Source organism: Penicillium samsonianum (assembly GCF_028829775.1).
Source record: "Penicillium samsonianum strain IBT 33392 chromosome Unknown utg000003l_segment0_segment0, whole genome shotgun sequence".
In the NCBI taxonomy this organism is placed as follows: Eukaryota; Fungi; Ascomycota; class Eurotiomycetes; order Eurotiales; family Aspergillaceae; genus Penicillium; species Penicillium samsonianum.
This window is the reverse complement of record NW_026643261.1, coordinates 6,556,935-6,579,139: the sequence shown is the minus strand read 5'-3', so window position 1 is coordinate 6,579,139 and position 22,205 is coordinate 6,556,935. Positions and strand designations below refer to the sequence as shown.

The window sequence follows — 22,205 nt, the reverse complement described above, 5'->3', positions numbered from 1 at the left end:
TTTTTTGCTCAACACACCTTACCATATTCGGCTCTCTATCTTCTTGCTCATATTTTTGCTTTGATGCTGTGTGGTCTTAAAGACCTCATCCCGAATTCCGGAGCATAGTCTCGCTTCAAATCTACGGTCGCCATGAAGGGCTGGCTCCAGACCTTGGGCTTGACGGCCCTATTTGCAAGCTATGCGCTTGCTAATGATGCTGAACTGGTATGTCCCTACTCTCCACTCATTGGATAATTATCAGGCGCTAACGTTGTTCTGCAGAAATCCGACGATGCGCACCGACAACGATGCTCAGGGATGTACAGTCGCAAGGCTTGGGGAGGAGATGTTGACCCCTTCATTTTGGTGAAATTTACCAAGTCGGAAGCCCAGGAAAGTGATCCTTTGGCTAGCTTGGTGATCTTTGAATGGGCCGACGAGGGATTGATTGGCCAGTACCGGTCCGACGATGCTGAGGTATGTCTGTCAACTCCATGGGAACAACCGACGCGGCTAATTATTGGGTTTAGGTCAAGGAAACAATCTGCGATGCCTCCAATGTTGAGGCAAAGATCTGCACTCAAGAACAGCTCGGCTCTTTTGTTCTCGCCAGCAATGCCACCGACGTCTCCAAAAGCCCTATCATCTCGAAAGCAATCCACCTAAACAACCCCGACGCCGTGAAATTCCCCGTCAGAAAGACTGGATTTTACTGCGTGAGCACGTATGCATACTCCGGACAAGACTACAAAGCAGTGGTTACGTTCCGAAACTCATACGGCGAGCTTCCCGCTGCTCAAATCGCAAAGCTTCCATTTTATGGGGCCTTGACGATCGTTTACGCTGTTATTGGAGCGTATGTAACTCGCAGAATCGATGGACTCGATAGGTTTTCGAGTAGATGCTTACGCATAATTCTAGATTCTGGGCCTTCCTTTACGTGCAGAACCGTTATGACATTTGTATGTTGGATTCCCTTCTGCTATCCGAGCCATGCTAACACTGGATAGTGCCCGTCCAAAACTATATCACTGCAATTGTGGTATTCTTGATCGTCGAGCAGTTGATGACGTGGGGATTCTATGGTAAGAGACAACAATCGATTCCTTGCTTGACTCCATCTGACTTTCCTAGAATACCAAAACCGCCATGGTCTAAATGGTGGCGCAAAGGCACTCATGGTCATTGTAGCAGTACTCAACGCTGGCAGAAATGCTTTCTCTTTCTTCCTTCTACTAATTGTCTGCATGGGTTACGGCGTGGTCAAGCATTCATTAGGCCGAACGATGATCTATGTTCGCATCCTGGCCATTGGTCACTTCATCTTCGCGGTCGTCTACTCGGTTGCCAGTCTTTCGATCACCCCTGATAGCGCCGGTCCTCTGGTGCTTCTCATTGTCCTACCCCTTGCCGGAACCTTGACAGCTTTCTACGTGTGGACCTTGAATTCCCTGAACGCGACGATGAAGGATCTTATCGACAGAAAGCAAAAGACCAAGGCAATGATGTACAAGAAGCTGTGGTGGTGTATCCTCGGCAGCATCATTGTGATCTTCGGTTTCTTCTTTATCAACTCATTCGCTTTCGCTGGAACTAGTGACGCTAGCTTTGTGCCCGAGCACTGGAAGGCGAGATGGTTCGTTCTTGATGGCTGGCTAAACCTGGTTTACCTGTTCGACATCGGATTTGTCGCTTATCTGTGGCGACCAACCGTCAACAATCGCCGCTTCGCCATGAGTGATGAGGTATGCAGCCCTTCCCTAAATAAGCAAGAGCAAAATCGAGGTACTAATACTTCTTATAGCTTGCTCAAGACGACGATGGATTTGAGATTCGATCATTCGGCAGTGGTTTGGATGAAGAGGATGCCTATGATGCTCCCCGGGATTATCCTGGCAGCTCAGCCGCCGAGGGCCGCCGTGATCTCTCCCCAGTTCCTCCCAAGCCCTTCTCCTCGGCACCCCGCCATCGCGAGTCACTCGATGAAGAGACAATATTCGCAGTCGGTGAAGAGGATGCTGAGAGGTGGTCCGATGACGAGTCGCCTCGCAATTCAAACGAGAGACAGAGACTCACCGGCAAAGACAAGGAATAGACTGAACATTGACTCTTTTTTTTTTTGTTACTGTTGTTATTCCTGGTTAGTGTAAAAGCCGATCAGGACCAGGCATCTGGTAAATTGATGGGGTTGTCATTTCACTCAATGTACAACCTGCCTCTAGGGCAAGGATGCAAGCATGTCATGGCGTTGGTCTTTCCTTCACACTTATGTCAAATACTTTGTTCTCCTATCTCGCTTTTTAGTTATATTATCGGCTTATACGTGTTTCTTAGCCACAACGATTTTCAATTTGAGAAGTTTTTTTAGGTGTCTTTTTCCTTCTTATTGTTATAACTAGAACCTTCCAAGGTGGGAAGGCCCTGGACGATTTTTGAGTCATCCGGAGCCTCATGTGGAGCCCCAGTCTCTCCCTCGTCCTTACAAGATATAAATTAATTCATTCCAATATTGCAGTTAATATTTCCAAGCTGAAAAGGGCCTTGAAATGTTTTGATTCTATACTCCTCTATACTCCTACCAACCGATAAAAGAAATCTTATCCCACCTGCCCCGCAAACCCTCAAAACAACAGCTCCAATTCTCGAACAACACAAACAACCAACAACCCTAGCACACATTTCACCTGCATATGTGAGGCAGTATCACCATCCTCAAGCATCACATGCACGCAACCGGTGCCTAAATATACACAATGGCACCAGACACGCATCCCCACGTCCCCGCAACCCCCTCCGACAAAGAAAGCGACAATGACAACACAAGCACAGCCACCGCGAAACCAGAACCCCAATCAACAGAGCCCAGCCCCAGGACAAGCACGACCCTCTCAGCACAGCTGAACCAAGAATGTAACGACCTACTCTCCCAGATCGACGCCTACCAATCCCTCCTCGCGTCCACACTGCGGAACCCACAGCTCGTCGAGGTGCGCCAATTCCGCTCCAGCGTAGCCTCCGAGCTGAAGATGCTGGAGAAGCTAGGACGGCAGATTGAGGACGCGATTGGAGAGACAACTCCAGGACCAGAAACGAGTCGAATGGAAGATGGGGTGACGGGGTCGCGTGACCCTGATTTGGAAATGCGGTTGGTGCATGCGCTACGCTCTTCGAATTTGCCATTCTACCAGGCTGTCTGGAGGATCGCGAGTGGGTCTTGTTCTGGGTTGGTTGCGCTGGGCAAGAGGTTTTACTGGGATGGGGAGACCAAGGCGACGGAGAGGAAGAATGCCAGTGGGAAGGGGAAGGGTGGTGGTGCTGCGCAGCCGGAGAAGCAGCCTAACAAGGATAAGCGCAAGAGTGTGTTTGTGGATGTTGTGGCTGATGATGGGGAGGAATGGGTGAAGGTGTCTACTATGTCGGAGAGCCGGCTTTTGTTTGAGATGGCGAAGAAAGGCTGGGAGGGTGATAGTGATGAGGATGAGTGGTCTGACGGGGGTAAAGGGCGGACTATTTTACACAATTTTGATGAAGATGGGGATGATGATGACGATGATGAGTTGGAGCTCATTAAATTGGCCCGGGATCTAAGGAAGGCGTCTGATGCTACGCGCGTTAGATATAAACATCCTTGGCTACGGGTTGTTATACCTAAGATTGAAGAAGGAAGTGTTCCTGAAATTGACGCTGTCTTGAACGAGATGCGGAGCTATGGTATTCAGGTTGACTGTCAGGGGAGTCTGCCAGCTGAGACTCGCACCGGACTAGCCCATCTCCTGCCTCAACCATTCAAAAACTTCACTTCGACTCTGAATGTCGACTGCACTTTACTCCTTGCCTTGGTGTCTGACTTGTCTCACGTCAAGGACATCCCGATATCACCCCATTTCCATAGAGCGATCGTCCGACAAATCGAAGTTGAGCGGGAAAAACCACTGCTCACTTCCGAACTCTGGCCGGCTATGGATGGCCGTGAGCTCCTATCCACCACAGAGGCTGCAGTGCGCTTCCGGGAAATTGTCGAAACCATTGGGACAGAGACGGAGAAGAGTCGGACTCGCATGTTGCTGGGAGATCCACCATACGAACAACTCGATCGTGAGGCTATTCTCCAGAAGTTTCAAGAATTGTCTGATTATCAGGTGCCCGCAAATTGGAAACTCCCCATCAAAGTGGTTGAAGCCCAGCAAGTGATTGATGCGGCCAGGACACAGGGTAATCTTCATCCAGTGGTACATGAAGTTGGGAAAGACCTATCGGATATCAACCACAGCGTGTTTTTGTACGGTTGGGTCACCGGTTTGACGACCATTTCCAGCAATCGCACAATCGACAAGCAAATCGAGGCCACCGTCGAGGACAACCGGAAAGGCGATGATTGCCTAGAAGGCCCTGACGTTTGGATCTGTGACACAGCACGAAGTTTGGTGGGCAAAGACAAAGACCGAAAAGCATAAGCATAGAGGTTCGGTCATCTGCTAGACGGGTTTGACAAGAAGCCGCTTTTCTTGACCTTGAGAATTTGTGAACACGCTGCCATTGTTCTGCAGGGCAGCTAGTCATACAGTGTATTTATAGACAATGATTAGCTGAGAGCTTGAGAGAAAATCGGAGATCTGGTCCTTTCCATCGCGCCATCAGATTTGAATTACTTCTCTGAAGACTTGCCGTGGTCGTCAGGGACGTAGAAGATAATTTCCTTGTCGGCACTGGCGATCATATTGTAACGTGGGTTGTATTCCACCATTGCCGCGCAGCTTGGAGCAGACAATCTGGTCGAGGGCTGCAGTGTGAGGTCCCCCCGCCGATCTGTCCCAAGTCCCACACGAGCATACCGTTCTGATCACCATTGCCTCCAATTACGTATCGACCATCGGGAGTGAAACAAGCGTCGCCTTGTCCGAGAGGCTTGCCAGTCGTGGACACGGGTGCAGCACGACCAGACGCTCCACTCTTGCCGCCCAGGAAGGCCTTGAGTGTACCATCAAAGGCATCTAGAACATAGTGACCATGGTAGTCTGTTCCAAGCATCAAATATTTTCCATCATTGGAGAACTCCAATCGAGTCCATGCTCGTCCCCACGTCGACGGTGTGAATCTCTCCTCATATGGTGCAAGGTCGAAAGTGGAGAAGGGCGACTTGTCAAAGTTGCGGAAGTCGTAAAGAAGCACTGTAGCTGTGGATTGAGAGGCGATTGCAATGACCGTACCCGAAGGATCAAAGGCAGCAAGGTATGGTGTCGCAAGGTTGAGCTTGCCCTGTGGATTCCTCGAATTCAGGTCCCACAATGTCACAGTATCATCCTTGGAGCAGGACATGAAGGCGTCGCTGGCGGGGGATTGAGCCAGGCAAGTTACTTGATCGTTGTTGCCGGTGAAATATCGTATGTATCCCTCATTGTGAAGGTCCAGTAACCGCAAATTATCTGTAAATGGTGAGCTAGGTGGCTAAAATCAAGGCCATTCAGTCACATACTATCAATTTTGGTACTCGCATGGAGAACTTGGCGAGAGTGATGCGTGAATCTCGCAAGATGAACACCGTATTTCTTGCTGGCAACGGATTTGTTGTATTTGCCCTCTTTCACGTCATAAACATGCATACTGTCGTCGGTACCGGCACCGATCAGAACATCGCCCTGGTCGTCAAAGTCCAAAGAGGTCACATATTTGGACGGATCTTTTTTACAAGGGTGGAATCCCTTGGATGGGCGGAAGGTATCAATGATATCCGTGATTTTCTGCGACTTGAGGGGAGCTTGGGCGGCAGGCGCACCCTGCTGAGGTGTTGATTGGCCTTCGGTCATGGCGATGTGATTGACGGTGTGGTTGACGGTGAAGTGAGAGAGGTTACTGGGAATATATTATAGGGAATACTTGCAAAACACAAGCAACAGGAAAGGGAATGTGAGAAAGAGGAAGGAGCTGCCCACATAGAAATGACAAGCTCCGAGGTGAAGCTCCGCGATTGGGCTTTTTTGCGCGCCTCACCGCCTCGGCTGACGTAAAAACTCCGGGGCCGACGCCGGAGGGCCCAGGCTCAATTGACCAATGAGCGTTTAACCGAGTCCCAGTTCGCCGCATGTAAGCTTTTATGTCCACGGTTTATCTCAGGGCGCGTATTGACTTAACTTCTTCAATATCTGGCCCTAGGTGAAAATATTGTGCATTCATTCATATTTCTTACCCATACTTCAATTGTGACTTGGCTATACCGCCTCATTTAATTGCACATATCCTGTGGGATCTCCGCTACTAGCCGCATTCATTTCATTCTACGGGTCCGATCTTCCTCCGCTAGCCGACAAACCTGAGCAAGTCATCACACAGCCAAAGATCACATATAAGGCGCTATGTCTACTACTGGAGGGTATGTTATATCTATGCGCAGGAGGTGTACAAGGGCTGCGCTAACAGCAATTGTGGTGGAACAGCGCGTTCATTGCAGGTGGCATTGCAGCATGCGGTGCAGTCACTGTCACCCATAGTTTCGAAACGGTCAAGATCCGGTTGGTTTCCTGATACCCCGGATATGCTGTCATGATACTGACAGTTATACTGTCTACAAGTCTTCAACTACAGGGTGAATTGCAGAACAAAAATCAGGCAGTGAAGATGTACAAGGGCCCGTTGCACGGCATCAAAGTCATTTTGCAGAATGAAGGACCTCGCGGTCTGTTCCGTGGTATTGGATCTGCTGTATGTGATGTCATCTCGAAATTGCATATAAAGGCGCACTGAACTAACATCCGGGTCATGTAGTATATCTACCAGGTCTTGCTTAACGGCTGCCGTCTGGGTTTCTACGAACCTATCCGCTCGAACCTCACAACTGCTATATACAATGACCCCAAGGTCCAATCCCTCGGTGCCAATGTCGTTGCAGGAGCTGCTTCAGGTGTCATTGGTGCCGCAGCAGGGTCGCCTTTCTTCCTTGTGAAGACCCGTCTTCAGTCTTACTCACCGTTCCTCCCCGTCGGCACCCAGCACAACTATAAGAATTCTTTTGATGGCCTTAGCAAGATCTACAAGGGCGAGGGCATCAAGGGTATCTACCGTGGTGTCGGTGCTGCTATGATCCGCACCAGTTTCGGCAGCGCCGTGCAGCTTCCCACATACTTCTTTGCCAAGCGCCGTCTGACCCACCACCTGGGTATGGAAGAGGGTCCTGCTTTGCATCTGGCTAGTAGCGCAGCTTCCGGCTTCGTTGTGTGCTGCTTCATGCACCCCCCCGGTATGTCCTTTCAAACACAGGCTATTGTATGTTCTTCGCTGATTTTCAATCTCTCTAGACACGATCATGGCTCGTATGTACAACCAGACCGGTAACCTGTACGGCGGTGTGTTTGATTGCTTGCTCAAGACTATCCGCACTGAGGGTCCTCTTGCCATTTACAAGGGCTTCTTCGCCCATCTCGCCCGTATCCTTCCCCACACTGTAAGTGACAGGAGTTGAGCCTTGCTTTACCATTCATCAACTAACCCCGCCTCTAGATTTTGACTCTGAGTCTGGCCGAGCAGACTAACAAGCTGATGCGCCGTGTCGAGGACCGAATCCTGCCCGATTCTTTCCGTGAGGGAATCTAAACAACATATGGGATATATTTTGAAGGGATCTTCTTGCGAGATCCACTACTAGTATCTGCATTGCCTGGCTGAGGTTTCTTTTCAAATGTTCTGTGCCGCACAATTGCTTCTGACTGGGCATATAGATGGCGTTTGGTAGAGTAACCTGTTTATTTCAGAATTCGAGAGTCTGTACATATTGTTGTTCACATATCGCAAGCCTTGGAAATATTTTGGGTATGTGCATTGGCATTATTTGATTCCCCTCACAGTTGGTTTCCCCGGCACAAATCGTGAAACACGAGAACGCGCTAGCACGTGGTGATGCAAGGCACTTCCCTGCTACTCCCACTAGTCCACTAGACCAAGGTATGTGGGGGTTGCTGGTGCACCGAGAGCTCAAACCTGGCAGGTGGAGATATCTCTTGCAAGGGATTACTCGCCACATTGCATTCAACCCTTGGGAACAGTGTCAATATACCATGCAATATAGACAACGTTGGTCCTTGTGCTTCGTACTCCGTAGGTATATCCCAATGCAACTTGAATACGTAAAATGGTCAAACAAAGACCCCTAACATTAGATCCTGCATGGCTGCCTAGGCGTGACGCAGCTAAGATGATCGGCACTTTCTTTTTCTCTTGCGGGTCCACTCCTAGAAACTTCCCTATGGAGTAAAGGGTAGAAAGATCCTTCATCCCTGGGACTTGACAGGAGCTGCCACATGTTACTCGCCTTGTTTGAAATGCTATGGGCTATGTATAATGTCGAGATTAACGGACGGGAACAACCCTTGGAGCATGCTAACGTACTTTGTACGGAGTACGGAAGTATAGCAGATGGAACGCGTGTGTGGAGAGCTGAGCACACCCTTACGCCATGAAAAATGAGCTATGAATTGGCGAATGAGATGCTAATGCCTGGATCTAGACCAATAACAGAACCAATTAGATCCGTAAATCCGGATTGTTTTCCAAGTCGCGTCGCGCGTTGTTGTGGATTCACTGGCTTATCTGATCGTGATCAATAGTGGGGACTGAAAATTGGAGACGCGTGGGAGTTGTTGATGTCTTAGGTTGTAAGCTTATGGACGTGGCGTGGCGATTGCTGAATTGGAAATTGAAGATTCACTATTATCAGAATAAGATGTCAAAGGGTTATTTCTAGAAGGAGTAACATGCTGATGTAGATAAGATCGGAATCTACGAAATCTACATACAAAGCACGAAATCTATATTGACATGCACAAGAATGGAGCTGGAATGGAGCACGGCCAAGGACTATCCTTTCGGATGTTGCTGGGATCCAAGTGGCATGAGAAAAGAATCGCCCAAATAGGAAAGAAGGGCTGGGAAAAAAGACCTGTGGACGCGCCGTACATTACCTAATCAGTGCGCGCAGTCACGTGCGACGTGACTTAGCACGTCGCGCTAAAGAGAAATCGGCAGTACTTAATCGAGTTTCTCTTCCCTCGTCCAACCCCAAATTTCCCATCCCACTCTCAAGGCCTCTGTCTCATTCTTACTTGCTGTCTTTGCTGTCAAGAATTGTTCCTGTGATATTACATCCCTCACATACTTGTTCCAATGGCCGCCCAAGTCACTCCCTCCAAGCAGGTACGTGATGTCACGCTTGTCGCCTCTTGCCTCTCGCGTCAGACGCGTCGTGAAGTTCGTTTGAGCTAACATTTCTTCTTTCTTAGGCTGCTTCCTCCCTCGAGAACCTCAAGATGAGCGACTCACCTATTAAGAAGCTCGACTTCCAGTCGGCTGGCAAGGAGAACGCGCCCGCGTCTCTTAAGGCTGTCGACGCCCCCATTGAGAAGCCCACCGAGAAGGCTCTCGCGGCCAAGCCTCTTACCATCAAGGAGATTGAAGCCACAGAGCCCCTCCTCCAGGAGAACCCTCACCGTTTCGTCATGTTCCCTATCAAGTACCACGAGGTAAGTCACGTCGACGCGTTTCACGCGTAAAGTGGATATCGTCAAGGATATCCTGCCAGCATGAACATTGAAGCTAACCATGTCCCTCATTTTAACAGATCTGGCAAATGTACAAGAAGGCCGAAGCTTCCTTCTGGACCGCTGAGGAGATTGATCTCTCCAAGGATCTTCATGACTGGCACAATCGCCTGAACGACGATGAGCGTTACTTCATCTCCCACGTCCTGGCCTTCTTCGCCGCCTCCGACGGTATTGTCAACGAGAACCTTGTTGAGCGTTTCAGTGGAGAGGTCCAGATCCCCGAGGCCCGTTGCTTCTACGGCTTCCAGATCATGATGGAGAACATCCACTCCGAGACCTACTCCCTGCTCATCGACACCTATATCAAGGAGCCCAAGCAGCGTACCTACCTCTTTGATGCCATTGACACTAGTAAGTGCTTCTCCCATTGACTTACATGTCATTCAATTGTCTAACCTGGCATTTAGTTCCCTGCATTGCCAAGAAGGCCAACTGGGCCCTCCGCTGGATCAACGACCGTGAGTCAACCTTCGCTTCGCGTCTGGTTGCCTTCGCTGCTGTCGAGGGTATCTTCTTCTCTGGCTCATTCGCCTCCATCTTCTGGCTGAAGAAGCGTGGCCTGATGCCTGGTCTCACTTTCTCCAACGAGCTGATCTCTCGTGACGAGGGTCTCCACACCGACTTCGCTTGTCTGCTGTTCTCCCACATGAACCACCGCCCCGACCCCAAGGTGGTTGAGGAAATCATTGTCGAGGCCGTCGGCATCGAGCAGGAGTTCCTGACTGATGCTCTTCCCTGCGGTCTGCTTGGCATGAACTCCAAGCTGATGTGCGAGTACATTGAGTTCGTCGCTGACCGCCTGCTGGTGGCCCTCGGCAACAAGAAGTACTACAACGCTACCAACCCCTTCGACTTCATGGAGTCCATCTCCCTGGCTGGCAAGACCAACTTCTTCGAGAAGCGTGTCGGTGACTACCAGAAGGCTGGTGTCATGGCCAGCACCAAGCAGGAGGTCAACGCTGAGGGTGAGAAGATCGTAAGCGACCGTCTCAACTTCGATGAGGACTTCTAGACGACGTCCTTCTCCCTTCCCTCTTGTGTTGTTTTATACCCTCTCCCCTTTCACGTGATATTATGTCGTTTTCTTATTCTGTTTTTTATTGATTGATGTAATTTCCGTTTGAAGGCTCGCATGGGAATGGCGTTTTTTTTCTTCTTGTTTTTCATTTTTCTGGTCTCTCCTGGACTCTGGTGTCCATGGATGCATGGCGGATTCTCTGTATCTAGATCTTCGAATCACTTCTCCAATGTGTCTGGATATGTTTGTTTGTAGATGTAGATTGTTTGTAGATGTAGATTGTTTGTAGATATAGATTGTTTGTAGATGTAGATTGTTTGTAGATGTAGATAACGCCAATGGCCCTCTTAAATACTTATTATCAATTGTTCAGTATCATCCCATCCCATCCCTACTTCAGACTGTGAAAACTCCATTTAATTCACCAGACCGTCCGTAGATTTGCATAGCCAGCCCGAACTCAAAGCCGGTATCTCATTCCCGATATCAAAAGACCTCGATCCCACATCTATGAATGCATCATAAAAAGTAACAAGCGAAAAGAAGCATAAGAAACAAAGCAATGATCCCATTCAAAAAGAAACCAGTCAATTTACCGCTTCCCCTTCCCACCCTTCTTCTTCCCCTTCGCACTCTGTCCCTGACCCTGACCCTGCGCCTTACCAGCAAGCGGTGGCGTCGCAACCTCCTCAGCAGGAGCATCAACCATCTCCACATCTGCGCCGGCAGTAGGTACTGCAGCCGATAACCCCAACCCCGCTACATCAGCACCGGCAGCCAGCTTGCCCAGACTCGTAATCAGGCGCCCGACTTCCTGTGCCTTGTTTGTGCGGTAGTGCAGACAGATTCCGGTGGTTGGGTTGAATGTTTTCAGAGTGAGAGTTGCGATTGCGGTGGATGGGTGTGCGGGTGTGGTGGATGGAGCATCGGTGGCTTTGGCGGCGTCTTTTCGGACTTGGGATTTGTAGGCTCGGAGTATGTTTCCTCGTCGGTTTGTGGGGAAGTTGTATTTTGTTACTATGCGGGTCTGGGGAGGATTACATGTTAGTTTGGTGGATTTGGAATTGGATTTGGGTTTGGGGTTTGCGGTTGGTGTTCATTGTTGCCCGCTGTGGGGGGACGCGGTGTGGAATATTGGATGGCGGGTTGGGAGGGAAGGTTCGGGGCTTACCGTGTCTGGGTACGCTTGTAATAACTGCGCGGACTGTTCCAGGTAGGCCTGGGAGGTGGATAGGTAGGGCATTTTGGAGTGGTGGTGAGCGTCTGTAGAGCTCGCGGTTTTGGATTGAGAGATGTGGTGGGATTCGCAGGTTGGTTGGTGAGTGTCTTGATGTCGCGGGGAATGCGCAGAATGAAATGTCGCGGATCAAAAGGAAATATCCGCTGAGAGTCAACGCTCGAGAGGAATTGGTGGGAAAGTTGGTGGATGGAGAGAGTGTGTGGAGGTGTTATCAGTGTGCTGGCGGCTTTTTCCATGTCTTGGCATCAATATGGTCCAGTCCGCAATTTATACATGTACACTTCGACATGGCCTTCACTAGGTGGAACACTTCCTAACCAGATGGACTCTAACTATTAGTTATTTATTCCCCTATGCTAGTCTTATTACTTGAGGCCTATTAAACACGATTATTGGCCCTAAACGAATGCGAGAGCTAAGTCTTTACCATCAACCACATCTACTTCATTAGCCTCAACCAATTTGAACATACTACACAAAGAAAATGGTAATCGAAAATTTCCTACAAGCCATGTATTGCATCCATGACGGATATCTTAGGTACATACATGATGTATGCACCGAAGATAGCAGCTCGTCCCTCATAAGGTTTAGAGGGCGGCAACCATTTCGAGTACTCATGACTCACAGCATGACTAGACCATTCCAGGTGAATAGATTAAGAATTGGTGACGTGTAGTCTGGGTTTTCTTTTAAAGATGCTTCCTTAAAATTCCATCTTATTTCATGAACTGCCGCCGTATTGTTTATCAAGCACACGATCAACAAAACACCATGGATCGTCTCAATGAATACCAATATCCCCAAGTCCCCGTCTCTGCCCATCTCGGAAATTTCGTAAAGCTACCCCTTGAAATCCGTTTCTTAATATGGGAGTACCTCTTCTATGACATACAGCCCCCCATGTCTTATCCATTCTACGCTGCAACCGCTACCTCTACAGTGTGCGTGAGCTTACTGGAAGAAAAACCGCCGAAGGAGCATCAACCACACTAACCAGGTACCCTCTGATTACAAGCTTGCGACGATCCCTTTCATGCGCCTTTCCAACTGGCACTTTCGAGTATCACGGGGCCTTTTTGCTGTGGTAAAAAAACAAAGGAGAGTCGCCAGATCAGTTTCTTCCGCATAAACCTACAGATGAAGATGATGGATTAAACGACTGGTATTGTGTTACTAACTAACTTGGGAGTCGTTGGAGAGTTTACGCTTGATTCAGATTATCAAAGACCAACTGGTAATTAGCATCGGCTGGAGCAGTGTCCAGATGGCTTCCCTAGCAGTTTTGAGTGGTGCGCGATGTGTGGGACGACTAAATCCAAGGTAATAGTTGAAGTTACTTGCGAATGCCAGTGAAATATGGAATTCCCTAGCTTTCTCTACTAAATCAACTCTACTTGGGTATATTATTGTTGATAGTAACAGTAGGACTTTAGGGTGGGATCGGCTTCTTTCATAGGACAGTTGGCGGCCTAAATCGGTATGCTTGCTCAATTAATCCATAAAAGCAGTGCCAGAAACACAAATCAAATATATATCAGTATCAACGAAGGTAATAGTTACGGAGTAACTATGTTGATGTCCAGCTACATGTAGATACGTTCATCATTTCCGGTTAGGGAAGTCAGCTGCACACGGCCCCCCAAATGCATCCATGTAGGGCTTACACATGTCAGCTTATCCAGGAAACTCTTAGAAGACGCACGAAGTCACTGGAAGGAATAAAGAACACTCTGGAAGATACACGAAACTCTTCGAAACCACAGGACTCTTCTCAAATCTTCCAGATAAGGCGTTGCCGTGTATATAACCGCGTCCGTTCCTGGTGATAGAATTATTTACTACACTTCCAACTATCATCATTTACTTCTCACAATCAACGCTCACAATCACCACCATGGTATACCGCGTAATGGTCTTCGCCCCACGCAAGGCGACCATCACCCACGAGGAATTCAAAACCCGCTACGAGCAGCACATGCGCATGGTAGCAGATATCAGCGGCGATGCAGCGCCGCTCTCGCACACACGGTCGTATCTGAAGCACGACGCGAGCTCTAATCCGATTCTGCTAGCGGGAAGCGTCGACGAGACGTACGATGCCGTTGTGACCATGTCCTTTGACGATGAGTCTGCGTTTGGCAGGTTCACTCAAGCGTTGAATACGCCGCAGGCTAAGGCGATGATTGAGGCTGATGAGGCGGGGTTTTGGGATCGGGAGAGGATGAAGGTTATGGTTGTTGAGGATGTGAGGGGGTTGGAGTAGGGTGTTTTGGGGGAGAGAGGAGAGGGGAGGGTGCGAGTCATCTTCTTTAGGTGAACTAAAGGATGCATGAATCAATGCTAAGATGGTTTCGTGTACTGTATTTCTTGATCTTGGGGTTGTCGGTTTATCTGGTAGATGGGTTACGATGCAGTCTTACCAAGACACCCTAGACCATTCTTCGGGATCTCTATGTCTACAGTGACGACCTTTATTGCCTTCCATGTCAAGGGAAGAGAGATACTCTTTCAAACCCTAATCACATGATACGCTAAGCTTGAGATGGATTAAGTGTAAATTACCAATTTTATATATACACGGTAATAATACTGGAAGACGCGCGCGTTGCGCGCATCAGCCCTGAAACGAAGGACCCAAAAGGCTAGAACGAGAGATCGCACCATCAACATCTCTTGTTCGTGACTTGCGAGAGAGATTAGTCTGCTGTTCCATTCAGACTTAAGAAGCCCATTTCGTCGTGAAGCTCAGTTCCTTTCAGGGAAAGATCATTTTCCGCAATGTCTTCTAGTATGTCCTCGAAAGCAGCAGCAAACCTTCGAAAAGCACATCCCTGGGCAAGTAAATTATGATAAACATCGTTGTGCAATCGATTAAAAGAGAGGTTCAGATCGCGAAGGAGGCCAAAGAGTCTGCTCTCCAGACTTTTTGCAAGTGTGCTCGGTTGGTTTGACTTTAAAAGCAGGAGGAGTAAGTGGTCGTAGTACCCATTAGAGTTGCTCGAATTGCGTCGAAGTTGGTCTTCTGGCCACGCCTTACGACTCCATCTTCGAAGCTTGCACAACAACTGTTGCGGCATTTCCAAAGTGATTGTTTCTTCGGGAGTTAGTTCCTCGAGAATCCATGCAATATCGCAAGATAGCCAGGTGATCTTTGAATCCACAAGCTTGCGCTACAAATCCCCTGTCCCGATGTCTTTAGGATTTTGGAAGAAACATTTTTCAAACTATGCATCCAGGGAGGTAAGAAGTTCTTCCCACTGCTCTTTGATATACGATCGGTTCCATTTCCCGTCAATATTCTTTTCTGTATAATGCAATAAGAAAGTGTTGGAGTATATCACGTTAGATTTTCTTACCACCGACTTTCCTTTTTGCTCTGATCCGGCATTCATCTCTTAACCCCTTCATCCATAGCTCTTCAGTCCAGCTCTGCCCCCAAAGAGCAAATGCTTCGTAAACTCTAGAACCAGGAGCTGCTTGAAGGAAGAGGATATTGGATAATAGTTAATAGCGTAACTTGGGTGAAATGCATTCACAAGGGTAGACGAAAAGCCAAATCCGGTAAGCTTTGGGTTACACTAGTTTTCGAAATCAGTTATACCTACACACTCTTACGACTTCTTTCTCGGAAAATAAATCCGAAATGCGCTAATCTGTTTTTGTTTCACCGCCTTTTAATTTCAACAGAACGGCCCTTGTAATGGCCGTACAACGATGGATGAGTCATCGCTAATACCGTAATGTAGCCTTGTATCACGTAGAAATTCATAAGTCATCCGCGATCTTCACAGTCGGAATCTCGAGATAGCTTGCAGATGCTCCTCCCCACAGAACGGAGTGCTCCCCTTCATTACAAACAGGAAAGGTTCCTTGCAGGGCTTCAAACTCGGCAGGGCCCATGAAATGGCCCGAGATCTTCATGACCAGCTGTTCGCCCGGTTCAAATAACATACCCGTAGGCCAGATCTCAATCTCCAATCTCATTGCCTCTCCCACCTTTACCGGCAGACGCTTCCTGTGCGAGAGCGTTTTCCAGTGAGGTTTCGACAATTCTTCCGCGACATCTCGGCAAGATCCCCTCAGGATGCCATGTGGACCGAAATATTTCATTGGATTTGTCAAAGGAACTTCTTCTGCAGAAGCAACCCCCAAATCATTGAGTGGTATATTGACATGCTGTAGAAGCTTTCCAGTCCGGTCTGCTTTTCTTAGGTGCACATAGACATCCATATCTGGCCCCTTCTTTGTCTCAACGTAAATAATAGCACGCGACGAGCCGAGAATAGTTGTTCGCTGAGGGAAGGTGAACGAAAACTGGATTTCTCCTGGGTCGTTATCTCTTTGCCAAATTGGCGCAATATCGGCTTGGTATACCGATTGTCCCGGCTCTTGGGGCTGAATCTCTGTCAAACGACCCTCTGAGTTCAAAAACAATCGTTTGTTATTAGTTTGGCGATGAGGCCAGACAGGTTCTTCGAAAGGGATTTCAGTCAGCGCCGGCTGGTTGAATGGAAGTACAGTAGCGCGCACACGCGGTGTACTCTCCCAATCATTCGGGGCTTTCGTGTAACAGTCAAAGAAAACGTTCAATTCCTGAATTCTCTCGGGGGAGTACAGGTCGTACCATTCCTGAGTCCCATGGATCACAAGCCTGGAACTCGATTAGTGTGAAACTACTATAGCATGGGATAACGACAGGAAGTATTGTCACCATTTCTTATTGTGGGGAATTTCTTCATAGCCTCGGAGAGATCCCAGCGTGTGAAGCATCGTCGAATAGCTGGCCAAAATGTATGCAGGGACCTGGATTTGGTCTATTTTCGCTCTTTTGTCCTCCCAGTAAGAATTCGTAAGGTCTGACTCCTCCGCCATTGTCACGATATCTTCCACATCATTGCGACCTGTCTGTTATCAGAAAGACAAGAAGCTAAATAAAAGCAAACATCGATACGGACCGCAGAGAAGGCCTGATAACGCCTTCCAAAATTGCAACTCAGGAATTCCCCCTCGACGAAACTGCTCCCGGAATGGATCACTGACGCCTTCAAGAGGAGCTATACAAGCCAGATGTGGCGGCCTCTCAGCGGCAATGAACCACTGTGATATAGCCAGCCAGGAGTTCCCTAGCATGGCTACTTTGCCATTACACCATGGTAGACCTGCAATCTCCTCAATAGCGTCGTATCCGTCTTTCCCGTCACCGGAACCCCAGAATCTCATGGATCCTTCTGAATCCATTGAGCCCCTGGCATCCACGTTCACAATAGCGTAGCCTCGTGGTACCCATTCAGCAGGGTCAGGGCTAAGTGACACTTCAGTTTAAGCCTTTGAAATGTGCAATGTCGAGTTTCTTACCCTTCAAAACTCTCATAGCCGGAGAGTCGGGTTTCTGCTACACCAACTCGCAGCGGGAAAGAACCGAGGTTCAAGTGTCCTGTGTGCAGCCTCACAGTCAGCAGGTAAATTTTTTGTCATAGATCCGATCTCAGACTTACCACTGCCCGACTTCCCATACGGGCCCCAAACCATGATAGCCGGGACAACAGTCTCATTGGTAGGACGATATATATCGGCATAAATCTTGGTTCCGTCACGAAGGCGAACGGTTTGATCTCGCTCAAAAACCATGGGCTCATGAAGGGGACGAGAGTTTTCCCTTCGCTTATGGCCCACCGGTAACACGGTTACCAATGGATGAAATCCCAGGTATGCTTTAGACTCTTCCGGAGGAGGGAGATGACGCCAGCGTATTTCAACGTCCGTGGATTCCATAATCCCGAAAAGGGGACAATAATTGGAATTCGATTAGTTCCAGATTGAATGAGGAATATGATGAAGGCTTGCAGAGATGGTACCGCACCCTCACACATCATATATAAGGGACATCTGGCTAGTGGCGTAACCTACATGGCGGGGTGACTATATTCCTCAGAGAACCTCCCGCTGGTACCCCACATACCCTATATCCGATCGCCCTAGCCCGCAGTAGAGTCCAGTGGAGATTTCAAGGCTGGCGGGGTGTGTATCAATTTTGGCGATTCATCGGATTTAATATTGCCGGGATCAATTTATGATGTATATCCCTTTATCCGAAAATGCGACTGTAGAAACTTTCCCAAGATCCACTTTCCTAATAATTCTAGCGCAATTTGGGATTTACTGCCTTATTAATGGATCCGGGAGTTGTTCTCATAATGTGGGCTGCAACCGTGGTCTAGAGCTCATCCAAAAGAAAGCAATAGTAAGGCTTAAGGCATATAGATGCTTCCTGCCGTCATATAATGAATGAAGTGGAGCTTTGAGGTAAGGGGCCGTGGAAAAATCTCGTGTGATTTTAAATTACGCGCAAGAGTGGGTGAAAGCGTGGAAGGCATTGAGTGTAAAGCATCTTCTTGTAAAAAGAAGTCGCAAGACTGTGAAGGTATAACTGAATTCGAAAACTAGTGTATCAGGGTAGAAACTCCGCCCTACTCCTCGGCTCTGAAGTTTCTTAACAAGAGAGTTTTGAGTCTCAGTTTTGAAGCAGCATAGAATGATATCAGGGTCTTTAGCCCTAGCCATATCGGCGAAAACATTCTGTGCTTCATCGATGATATCCTGGTGATCTTTTCCCGCGACTGTCTCATCTAGAAAAGGTATTGCATCAAATAAGCTGACATCGTCAAAACCCAACTTATCGTTATTTACAGCAGAAATAAGATCCGACACTACATTAATAGTTCGGCAGTTGCGTTTGCCTTCCATAAATCCGTCCTCGTTTTCCTATTTCGAATGAGGCCGTTCCAGTACAATAAGGACACCACCCTTCAATTCTGGTCGCGCCATTTCGAGTCCGAAGCTCAGGTCACATATCGGGTAGTCACTCTCGTCAACCTCTAGAGATAATCCAAAGCTATGAAGAAGCTGAATATGGTCGGAATTTTCCTTGTCCCTATCGATACGTCTTGCCTCACGAATCACTCGCCGCAGTCGATAGTCAATAGGAACACCTAGGCACTCCATTTTGTTGCAGGTGATGTATCAGTGAGCTAAGTAAAACGTGTTCAACGAGTATTCTAATTCTCAAGGATAATTTTTGCGTAAGGGCAATCTTGAGCATTGGTAGCACAATTCAGTCTCGTCAGCAGATGTGCGGGGTCTATCTAATCTGACAATAATATCGTCGAGGGGGTATATGGCAATAAGCAATAGAGCGTCCTAGTAAAAGAGGGGCCTAGAACAAAGATCGAAGCAATCACAAAGAGTAAAACGTGCAGATGCATTGCATGCATGCACGGCGAACCCTAAGCCCTGACACACCAGACTCGAAGAGGAAATGCAGGGGGCGAATCACGAGAGTGCGTGGCGGAACGAACCGTACATAGTTAAGCCTCTTCTTTTTTCCAGTCTCGCACATGTACATCCACGTTGATTAGAACCCTTACTCTCACTTCGTTCGTTTCAGGGCACAAGGGTCTAGAACCCGAGGCCTACCCAAGTTCAAACCAGATATGAGTCAGCTTGACTGCCTCAATCAGCTAAGCCGCGTTAGTAAAATTTCTGGCCAAAGCGGCCTGTTACTGGCTAGTTTGATAGCAAGATCGGAGGATGTAGGCCTACTGGAAGAAAACGCTGGACTTGGATTTAATGAGGATACATTCACCGTTTTGAAAGCGTCTAACTTATTTAATTTTAGCGATCACTTCCAAAAAACCGCATTTGGTTCATTTATCGAAATCCTCTTTACTTCACTGGTACATGTCCGAGTTGAAATGTTGTTTCGTCTCCCAATCGAGCTACGTTTGAAAGTATACGAACTAGTATTCGGGACATGCCCATGTCGCAATCCGCACGCCTTTTATACACCCAAGCATCAGATTGCATTGAATATCCTACTCATTAACCGCCAAATTTATGCGGAAACCCGTGTTCTGGGCTTTCAACTTCACAAATTCGACTTCCGCAGATGGTGTGGGACTGGAGTTCATTCCTGTAGAATCTTTCTCCAGCGTCTGTGTCAATGGCAATTGTGCTCAATTCAAAGGCTGAGTATACGGGCTGTTGAGAGCAGTCTTATCAACGGATCTGGCAGTTGTCGGCCTACGTCTGAATGGATTGATATCTGCGCCATTCTGGGGGCCGCGGTAGGGCCAAATTGCACCGGGTTACGGGAATTGAGCCTGACTATTGAAGGCCAGTTAATAGAGGGTGGTTTGAGGCTTCTTGATACCGAAGCCGAATGGGTGAAGATAGGACTTGGGAGCTTCAAGTTTCTGCAGCGCCTTGAACTTATCATTGCGAACGATACAATTCATATAGGAGCAGCAACAAACTTCAAATGCGGGCTGGCAGATACTTTAAGGGGAGTCCGGATTGTGATAAAGGCAGTTGTGTGGGGAAGTGAGATTTCTTTATAAATTGATGGAGACCCGTATATATATAGGATATGTTGTCTTCGCTCAGTCTTGATCGCCACTTCAGTTAAGATGATTTCTGGTCGAGGTCTTTTGGATGCCGGAGTAACAGCAACAACGTGCGATAAGAAACAACAGTAATATCTAAGCGGAAACTTGGTTCTGGATGACCCTCCGAGGCTGCGGGCTGTAGAAAGAATAACTTTATGTACATACATCGTGGAAAGCCTCGGAATTGGGCCCACCTTTTAGAGCCTCATTCTTCCACTGCTCCTACCCGTACGTAATACCTGGGCTTCTGCGGATGCTAGTGCCTATTGGCTACTTATGTAGCAATGACTTTACCTCGTTAAAGCCCACCAAGAATGACAATAGTCTGGCTAAATGGGCCCTAATTTTTCGTAGAGGCAAGGTAATACTGTAGAGTCACAGTGTTTTGAATATATCTTAGCTATCTTGGCGAGCCCTAGCCTAGACCGAGGGTGCACAGGCGGGTCCAGATCAGCCAGACTTCTCCTCAATAAAAATATGTCTTCAAACTGGCCAATTACAAGATAGAGGAAATATGATCGTGATTGGCCACTTCTATCGTCGATATATTAACCGGATTGCTTTGCAATGTCCAGTTAAGAGATAGTGGGGAAGCTAAGGCACCAGATGTGTTTATTGGCTACTTATAGAGCCGTGTGGGAGGCGATGTGGAATTTTATGAGCATATGTGTTTAAACTGAGCAATCATAATAAGCATTGGAATACGATGGTTGGTCACTTCTGCTCCACCAAGGTGAAACTAAGGCCGACTTAAAAAGGCCAAGGGAAAAAGTATAGTTTACGTTACGGTCGTTGGCCACTTATATAGCAAGGTACTCCAGCTAAAGGAGGTTACTTAATACTATATAAGTAAGCAGGCTGGGATATAAATAGGGAAGTACAAAGCTGGAGTACTTGAATTAGCAACAGACAAGTATTATCGACGTCCTAAGGTTCCCATCCAAGGACACCATGGCACCAGTACCTATCGAGGCATCTCAGACGATTTCCCCACCCATCTTTTACTGGGGTACACCGGTTGTGTTGATAACGACGGAGAACGAAGATGGAACATCCAACATCGCGCCCATGTCATCAGCATGGTGGCTTGGAAATCGATGCATGTTAGGCCTAGGGGCCATATCGCAAACCACGATCAATCTGATTCGAACCAAGCAATGTGTCCTGAACCTCGCATCAGATAACATGGCAGGAGCAGTGAACGCTCTTGCAAAAACAACTGGGTCGAAGGAGGTGTTGACCGCAGCCAAGGGAACAGGATACCTATACTTCAAACGCATGAATGGTTACAAGTATGTGCCGGACAAATTTGGACATTCAGGCTTGACACCGGCGGATTCCGATCTGATTCAACCTCCCCGCATTGCTGAGTGCCCTGCTCAGATGGAGGCCGAATTGAAGGGAGTGTATGAAATGATGCAAGACGCGGAGATGAAAGGGTTTATCGCGTTGGAGGTTCAGGTTCTTCGGACACACGTTCATGAAAATATTCGCATGGCAGGTCATGCGAACCGAATCGATCCCGACAAATGGCACCCGTTGATTATGAGCTTTCAGGAGCTGTATGGACTGGGGCGCAAAAAAACTTCCGAGTCCATTCTCGCCGAAATCAACGAAGAAGGATACAGGCCATTCTCTAACCCTGTCGACGATGAGGCAACAACTGAAGAGGAGGAGTAGAAATTTGACGAATACGTTGTTTTTGTATGTATCTTGGGCTACAACGTAACAACAGCGTTGTCATGCCGGGTGTTCTTCAACAGAACCTCCCATTAGATCTTTTTTCTTTCAATCAATCATTCTCATTGGCGCGGAGAACAGATTAATGCACTGCATGATGGGCTCCAGAAATTTTTTTGTGTGCACAAAGGGGAATCTGTTTTCGACTCCGACTGTACAGTATCACTCTGCTTGGAGGTTTAGTTCGCAAA

At 48.0% G+C, this 22,205-nt stretch overlaps 11 protein-coding genes across 11 annotated transcripts; 6 read left to right on the top strand and 5 right to left on the bottom strand.

Moving 5' to 3' along the window:
- Positions 1-132: 132 nt before the first annotated feature.
- N7471_006171 (uncharacterized protein) lies at positions 133-2,077 on the top strand (the record flags this gene model as incomplete). The annotated part of the gene is made up of 7 exons (XM_057278890.1): positions 133-207; positions 265-459; positions 513-838; positions 904-944; positions 993-1,067; positions 1,117-1,727; positions 1,787-2,077. 7 exons carry the CDS (start codon positions 133-135, stop codon positions 2,075-2,077), a joined length of 1,614 nt encoding a protein of 537 aa, XP_057138500.1.
- A 658-nt stretch (positions 2,078-2,735) lies between these two features.
- Positions 2,736-4,436, top strand: N7471_006170 (uncharacterized protein; the record flags this gene model as incomplete). Its single annotated transcript, XM_057278889.1, has 1 exon — positions 2,736-4,436. The coding sequence occupies one exon, from the start codon at positions 2,736-2,738 to the stop codon at positions 4,434-4,436; it is 1,701 nt and encodes a 566-aa protein (XP_057138499.1).
- Positions 4,437-4,695: 259 nt separating this feature from the next.
- Positions 4,696-5,786, bottom strand: N7471_006169 (WD-repeat containing protein SWD2; the record flags this gene model as incomplete). The annotated part of the gene is made up of 2 exons (XM_057278888.1): positions 4,696-5,405; positions 5,456-5,786. The coding sequence occupies 2 exons, from the start codon at positions 5,784-5,786 to the stop codon at positions 4,696-4,698; spliced, it is 1,041 nt and encodes a 346-aa protein (XP_057138498.1).
- A 546-nt stretch (positions 5,787-6,332) lies between these two features.
- On the top strand, positions 6,333-7,566 carry N7471_006168 (putative mitochondrial oxaloacetate transporter (Oac); the record flags this gene model as incomplete). Its single annotated transcript, XM_057278887.1, has 6 exons — positions 6,333-6,349; positions 6,414-6,488; positions 6,549-6,678; positions 6,742-7,213; positions 7,272-7,417; positions 7,474-7,566. The coding sequence occupies 6 exons, from the start codon at positions 6,333-6,335 to the stop codon at positions 7,564-7,566; spliced, it is 933 nt and encodes a 310-aa protein (XP_057138497.1).
- Positions 7,567-9,033: 1,467 nt separating this feature from the next.
- On the top strand, positions 9,034-10,995 carry N7471_006167 (ribonucleotide-diphosphate reductase subunit RNR2). Its single transcript, XM_057278886.1, has 5 exons — positions 9,034-9,162; positions 9,249-9,488; positions 9,587-9,920; positions 9,977-10,842; positions 10,911-10,995. The coding sequence occupies exons 1-4, from the start codon at positions 9,133-9,135 to the stop codon at positions 10,579-10,581; spliced, it is 1,209 nt and encodes a 402-aa protein (XP_057138496.1). The 5' UTR covers positions 9,034-9,132; the 3' UTR covers positions 10,582-10,842; positions 10,911-10,995.
- A 184-nt stretch (positions 10,996-11,179) lies between these two features.
- N7471_006166 (SRP9/SRP21 family protein) lies at positions 11,180-11,830 on the bottom strand (the record flags this gene model as incomplete). Its single annotated transcript, XM_057278885.1, has 2 exons — positions 11,180-11,614; positions 11,759-11,830. 2 exons carry the CDS (start codon positions 11,828-11,830, stop codon positions 11,180-11,182), a joined length of 507 nt encoding a protein of 168 aa, XP_057138495.1.
- A 1,894-nt stretch (positions 11,831-13,724) lies between these two features.
- N7471_006165 (EthD domain-containing protein) lies at positions 13,725-14,093 on the top strand (the record flags this gene model as incomplete). The annotated part of the gene is made up of 1 exon (XM_057278884.1): positions 13,725-14,093. The coding sequence occupies one exon, from the start codon at positions 13,725-13,727 to the stop codon at positions 14,091-14,093; it is 369 nt and encodes a 122-aa protein (XP_057138494.1).
- A 526-nt stretch (positions 14,094-14,619) lies between these two features.
- On the bottom strand, positions 14,620-15,222 carry N7471_006164 (uncharacterized protein; the record flags this gene model as incomplete). The annotated part of the gene is made up of 2 exons (XM_057278883.1): positions 14,620-15,134; positions 15,187-15,222. 2 exons carry the CDS (start codon positions 15,220-15,222, stop codon positions 14,934-14,936), a joined length of 237 nt encoding a protein of 78 aa, XP_057138493.1. The 3' UTR covers positions 14,620-14,933.
- A 488-nt stretch (positions 15,223-15,710) lies between these two features.
- On the bottom strand, positions 15,711-17,656 carry N7471_006163 (Alpha/Beta hydrolase protein; the record flags this gene model as incomplete). Its single annotated transcript, XM_057278882.1, has 6 exons — positions 17,326-17,656; positions 17,186-17,264; positions 16,774-17,132; positions 16,542-16,731; positions 15,784-16,481; positions 15,711-15,757 (listed from the first exon to the last, which is right to left on the bottom strand). Exons 1-6 carry the CDS (start codon positions 17,600-17,602, stop codon positions 15,711-15,713), a joined length of 1,650 nt encoding a protein of 549 aa, XP_057138492.1. The 5' UTR covers positions 17,603-17,656.
- A 936-nt stretch (positions 17,657-18,592) lies between these two features.
- Positions 18,593-18,832, bottom strand: N7471_006162 (uncharacterized protein; the record flags this gene model as incomplete). The annotated part of the gene is made up of 1 exon (XM_057278881.1): positions 18,593-18,832. One exon carries the CDS (start codon positions 18,830-18,832, stop codon positions 18,593-18,595), a length of 240 nt encoding a protein of 79 aa, XP_057138491.1.
- Positions 18,833-21,225: 2,393 nt separating this feature from the next.
- Positions 21,226-21,954, top strand: N7471_006161 (flavin reductase family protein; the record flags this gene model as incomplete). The annotated part of the gene is made up of 1 exon (XM_057278880.1): positions 21,226-21,954. The coding sequence occupies one exon, from the start codon at positions 21,226-21,228 to the stop codon at positions 21,952-21,954; it is 729 nt and encodes a 242-aa protein (XP_057138490.1).
- Between the last annotated feature and the right edge of the window lie 251 nt (positions 21,955-22,205).

Coding starts and splice junctions, on each gene's coding strand:
- N7471_006167 (XM_057278886.1), top strand. CDS start 9,133: ATGGCCGCCCAAGTCACTCCCTCCAAGCAG. Junction 9,163..9,248: donor AAGTCACTCCCTCCAAGCAG/GTACGTGATGTC, acceptor CTTCTTTCTTAG/GCTGCTTCCTCCCTCGAGAA. Junction 9,921..9,976: donor CTTTGATGCCATTGACACTA/GTAAGTGCTTCT, acceptor CCTGGCATTTAG/TTCCCTGCATTGCCAAGAAG.